Below are 6,000 nucleotides of genomic sequence, written 5' to 3'. Positions count from 1 at the left end.
TATAAAAATCCTAAATCTTAGGACTAACCTGAGACCTTTGGATCTTTTGTTTGACACTTTGCCACTGAGCCAAACCAATATAAGGTAACATCTTGCACTGAATTTGTTTATCACAATTTTAATATGGCATAGACAGTGGACTATTGAAAACTAGAAACACACAGCTGTCAGCAACAATACACTTCACTGAACGACCATGCAAAGAAAATACAATTTATCATGCTACTGAAAAATTTGAAAGCTTTCAAATGTTTTTAACACTAAAAAAAAGAGGAGGAGAAAAAGGACAAAAAGATCACAGGTGATGAGAAATTCTATTTACTTCAGAAGCAATATTTAACAGCTCTGTACATATTACGAGGAAAATGAAGTGTAAACCCAAATAGTTTGGAATGAAGTGTGTATTATTATTTCCATTCAATCCACTTACAAAATAATCACATCAGTACAATGTTCACATAAAAACACAGTGGTAGGGACATTTAATACATTTTGGAGCATTAATGATTAAGTTAGCACATTTCCTAATTTTAATGAAGTTGTTTGACACTTTTTAACAAAGTACACTATTCAACAATGTTCACAGCCAGAAATACTAAAAAAAACCTAATATAAATATTTATTTTTTTCTTTCACAAACAGTTACCTGAGACCGCATACACCCAAAGGGGAATGTACACTACATGGAGAAACACCATTAACTGCAGTAATGCAGCTTGCCATAAATTCTTGATCTCCACACTATAAATATACCAACACAGAACTTCCAGCCAGTCAGTTCCTTGTAAGTCACTACTTCTACCATATTCTCTGGATTTTATGCATCACACAACGATCTATGTCTTTCTTGGTTTTATCTTCCTGCTCCTGACATTTAGAATTGGCTCTACCATAACTGCATCAGCCACATTATGATCTTGAGGTATGGTAGTCCTTCCACTACCACTTGATGGTGGTGATGTAGGAGTATTAAGAGACTGCACAAGACGACTTAATACTGGAACAACTTTCACTCTATTTATGTATGCTAAAACTACTATTATTATTAGAGGCAAGGTCATGTATGATGTATGACCAATATCCTGTTCTACAACTTTTGGCTCAGGCTGGAACGTTAATTTAATGTGTTTAAAGGAACTATTTGCACGGAAATGAACTGCATGAGTTGTGTATGTGTGTGTTGCACGAGAAAGTGTTGACTCAAGTTGAAGGAAGTAGTTTCGCCCATCGGCAGGTATCGGTGGAAACATTATCATTGCAGCATTATGCCCCTTTGCAGACCGTCCTGGTGTTGAGTCTAATTTGACTACATGGACGGGAGATTCAGGGGCATCCTCTCGACACAGCTTTGCTCTCAAAGTGCGAAGGTGCTCGACATTTGGTGCTTGCACATTCGCTGTCACATCCATTTGTGTTAATGGATAAAAAACTATTAATCTTATGTCCTTAATATCACCTTCTGTTGTCTGAAAGAGAAATAAATATACAAATTAGGCCACATCTACACAAAAATAAAATTGTCTATTATTATGTGAATAAATAGTAAAAATGTGGAGAAATAAATGCAGTAGATTGGTGCACAAGTTTGTAACATTATTGCATTATTTGCAATCTATGAAAAAACTAAAATAAATATGAAAAAGTAGCCTTGAAACTTGGTCTTTTAACACAATTCATTTTGCGTAAAAGGAAATTTACTTTGAAAGTAATACTTCTCAAACCACCATTTGCAACATTTTCCTGTGACCTGTTAGAAAGGTAAACATGCACACCAAAAGCAGTTTGTCGTTATGAAGTATTGCGTAGCCTTCATCCCAAAGCCTTTGTACATTTTGCTGTCTGCAGATGCTTGTGTGTGCACTGTGTTTTGTTGTAAATGGTACATTTTCTTTGCCACTTAAGTTTTATTTTGGTGTTATTATCTCATTTACGTTTTATTGTTGCAGTATTATTCTGCAGTAGAGGGCTGAAGTAAAATTCTTTGTTATAGTATTAGTTCTTAACTAAAACACTAAAAAAATACTGCGTGTTTCTAGTGTTTCTCCCAGATGAAAAAATTCCTGTGTTTTTCCTTGATTTCCCAGCTGTCCTGCGGTGTATGTACCCTGTTTGAGCATTTTTGAACCTTCCCCACTGCATGCAAATATCGCGCGATGGTGGAATGATCACAGTTCATCACATATGCCAATTCTCGAGTTTAGTGACATGGAACATTGTGGATTGATGTGTTTCAATGATCTTCATCAAACCCCAAAGGTATTCTTGAATTGCATGTTATGTTCTACGGCATTATTTCCATACACTGCACAAATGTTTCTGGCCACCTCCACTACTGTCACCCCTCTAATGAATTCCAACAGAAGAATAGGTCAGAAATGTTCTGATTTCTCCACTTGACACTCCATTTTCTAGTGTCCACAACTCCACTCACTATCTCCAAAAGAAAAAATATGTCAATATGTAAACTCAAATAGCATCAGTGGACTACAAATAAAGAAGGACAATAAATAAATAAACCCATAACAGCTGGAATACCAAGAGGCAAAACAAAAACACTATGCACTTATGCACCAACTTAAAACAAATTAGGCCACATCTACACATAAATAATAATTGTCTTATTATCATATGAATAATTAGTACAAATGTGTTACCTTCACAGGGATACCATCTGGAGTCGCTCTATAAATATGCTGATTAACACCAGGTCCTTGCTTGACTCGCACTGTATATTCACACTGGAAAATGTGGTTTGGTTATGTAATTAAACTACAAAGAAGAAATAAAATTTCTATCTAGACAAAAATGCCAAAACAATCATTACAGCGGATGGAAATATAAAGAGATGTGATTTTTTTTTTGAACTTTCTGAATAACGTGACACAGAATGGGTACTAAGATATTGTCAATTCTAATAAAATATGATCTCAATTTTTTGTTTTATTGGAACACATTTTATCTTTGTGCTATGAGTTAAAGGGCTAACCTGTGGCTGTAGGCCTCTTATACGGAACTTTCCATTTGCTTCACTTGTGCTTTCTTCTTGATATTGAGAACAAGAATCTCTTCCAACCGCTTCTACAACAATCCCTTCCTCAGAATCGCCACTTAGTGATGTCACTGTGCCATAAGCACTGAATGCTACTTGGTGTCCCCTGGAATTAAATTCATACTCTTTTCCTTAAAAAATGGTACAGAAGTTAGAACATTAAGCCCAGTACATTGTTCAAAGTATGACATTGCCAATTCTACAGCTATGTGAACATAGCTGTCTGTACATCCACAAATATTGATTTATCAGTCCACAGTGCATTACCATGAGAAACATAAAACTGTAAAGTAGAAGAGTTAGATAACACAGAGCAGTAGCTTAACAATATTGAAAATATACAACAAACTTTGTACCCTGCAATTACTTCTTCTCCCTCTACAGACAATGAAGAACCAGGTTGTAAAATCAAAACCAAATTCACTTTTACACTCATTTCTAGTGAAACCACTAATAAAGGAAAATTTAGTTGCTGTTTCTTATACAAAATTGGAAGAATTATTGGCATTATTCACTGATAATGCCTAAAATGAAAAACCATGTCAAAAGCACCTCCACAATAATTTATTAGAAGATATTGCTACTAATCCTATGTAACAAATGTGACACGACATCTATCTCCTTTCTCTAAATAATGTATTACATCCACAGGAGTACCAAGTGCAACTTATATAATATGATGACTGAAGCTAAGCACTACGGCAAGGACATTACGAAATTGTCATCAGCCCATTTATAATAAAACACCCCAGTTTGTGCTTGAAGAAACTTTGGAACAACAGAACTGAAAAAACCTCAATTCAGGATGGCTGGACTGGAATTTGAGTTCAACATCCATCAAGTATCTTCCATACAACATTTCATTTGGTCTCAAACAAGCATATTCAAGTGAATTTCCCATTTCCATATAAAACATAACTGTAACTTCACCAGTAAATTCAGGGAGTTCAAAATCACTATCTTATCTAAGAAATTGTGTAAGAACCCTAAGAAATTTTGGTTTTATATATAGTCGGTCAACAAATCAATGCCCTATCCAGTTGCCCAGCGATCATATTGGCAGCAAAACTGACAAACACAGAAATATGGACAAAACACTGAATTCTGTCACCCAAAATTGTTTCGCTCAAGAGTATATTCCCAGCATCAAAATCCTCTCTTTGCAATGATGGAAAATAAAGTAACATTATTCGACAGTGAAAAAGTGACTAGATCTGGTGGAATACCAGTTTGATTCTTCAGTGATTATGCAAAAGAACCTGTTCCTCTTCTGTTAATTAGAATTTGTACAAGTAACCAATGTACCCCAAGCAACTGTAAAAATGCACCTTTCATACTAATTTTCAAGAGGGGTTGTTGGACAGAAGCGTGCAACTACAGACATTTATAACTGACATAGAACTGTTGCCAAATAATGAGACATGTTTTAGGTGCATAGATTATGATCTATTTGAAGAACAAAATGCTCCACAGCAGGAATTACCAAATAATGTACAAGCACCAATCATTAACTTAGCTCACTCTGTACATCTTGAAGAACCATGAGGCAATACACATCAGTACCCTAGTTGATGTGTGTTCCTTGACTTTCAGAAGGCACATAATATGGTCCCATAATGTCACCTAGTTAACAAAATATGAGCTTACAGAATAGCACATCAGCTGTTTGAGTGAGTTACACAGGTTTTATATCAAACAGAAATCAGTATACCATTCTTGGCGGTGAGAACCTGTCTATGTGAAAGTATATTTAGGCATGATGATGAAATTTTACAGGACAATTACAGTTCACAATACAGACAAATGATGTCACAGGCACTTTCAGGATCTCCATGAATCTGTCAGCAAATTGATGATAATGCTGTTGTTATAGGGAAGTCACAATACCAGAATTCAACAAAATACCAACAAATTATAATTACGAACAACTTAAATTGGAATGATCGCAAAGACAATTTTGTGGGAAAGACAAACCAAAGGCTGCATTTCACTGGTAGAATGCTTAGAAGATGCAACAGGTCTAGTAAAGAGATTACCTACACTGTGCTTGTTCATCCTCTGCTAGAGTACTCCTGTGCAGTACGGGAGCCTTACCAGAGAGGCTTGATGGAGAACATCGAAAAAGTCCACACAAAGGCAGCTCTTTTTGTGTTATCACGAAAGAGGGAAGAGAGTGCAATGGATAAGATACACAAGATGGGTTGTCATTGTTTAAATAAAGGAGCTTTTCATTGCAGCAGGATCTTTTCATGAAATTTTAGTCACGAACTTTATCTTCTGAATATGAAAATATTTTATTGTTTCCAACCTACATAGAGAGAAATGATAGTTGTAAAAAAAATAAGGGAAATTTGGAACTCACAATACAAAAAAAGATGACTCAAAAAACATTAAGGAGGATTAAACATCAATATCAAAAAAATATACTTTCTACGACAGAAACAAATAGTAAGAAAACAAGCTCGCAAGATTACTACAAAACATTTAGTAGACATCTCCAAAGAAATGGTTTCCCAACACTAATGCTAAAAGATAAAAACATAAGATGGTCCATAGTGATAAAAGAAATCCAGAGGTTTTAGCAGAAACATTTAATGAACTACTAAATTGCGAGGATCCTCCTGTGCTTCTGGAAGTAAACACAGAAACTCCAATAAAAACCCCACCAGAAAATATAAACCCACCAACAATTCAGGATGTCTACAAAGCTTTGAGCGAGTTCAAGAACTACAAAGCAAGTGGAGAAAATCAAACATTTGCAGAACTCTGGAAATACGCAGCAGGACATGTGAAGGTATCTTTACATCAATGCATAGTTAAAATCTGGATCGGAGAAGAGCTACCAGAACATTGGACTATAGCTATCATACACCCATTACACAAAAAAGGAGAAAAATCAAATCCAGACAACTACAGAGGCATTTCCTTATTGGACTGCAAATATAAAATAT

At 35.4% G+C, this 6,000-nt stretch overlaps 1 protein-coding gene across 2 annotated transcripts in view; it reads right to left on the bottom strand.

The window, feature by feature from the left end:
• Positions 1 to 383: 383 nt before the first annotated feature.
• Positions 384 to 6,000, bottom strand: part of LOC124602995 (nodal modulator 3) — a 154,289-nt gene continuing 148,672 nt past the window's right edge. For both annotated transcript variants that reach the window (XM_047136362.1, XM_047136363.1), the window contains 3 exons: positions 2,987 to 3,155; positions 2,655 to 2,738; positions 384 to 1,466 (listed from right to left, as the gene is read on the bottom strand). In XM_047136362.1, coding sequence (XP_046992318.1) covers positions 837 to 1,466; positions 2,655 to 2,738; positions 2,987 to 3,155 — 883 coding nt within the window. In that variant the 3' untranslated portion in view covers positions 384 to 836. The remainder of the gene's footprint in view (positions 1,467 to 2,654; positions 2,739 to 2,986; positions 3,156 to 6,000) is intronic.

This window comes from Schistocerca americana, chromosome 1, assembly GCF_021461395.2.
Source record: "Schistocerca americana isolate TAMUIC-IGC-003095 chromosome 1, iqSchAmer2.1, whole genome shotgun sequence".
Lineage (NCBI taxonomy): Eukaryota > Metazoa > Arthropoda > Insecta > Orthoptera > Acrididae > Schistocerca > Schistocerca americana.
This window is presented reverse-complemented; position numbering and strand designations above follow the sequence as displayed.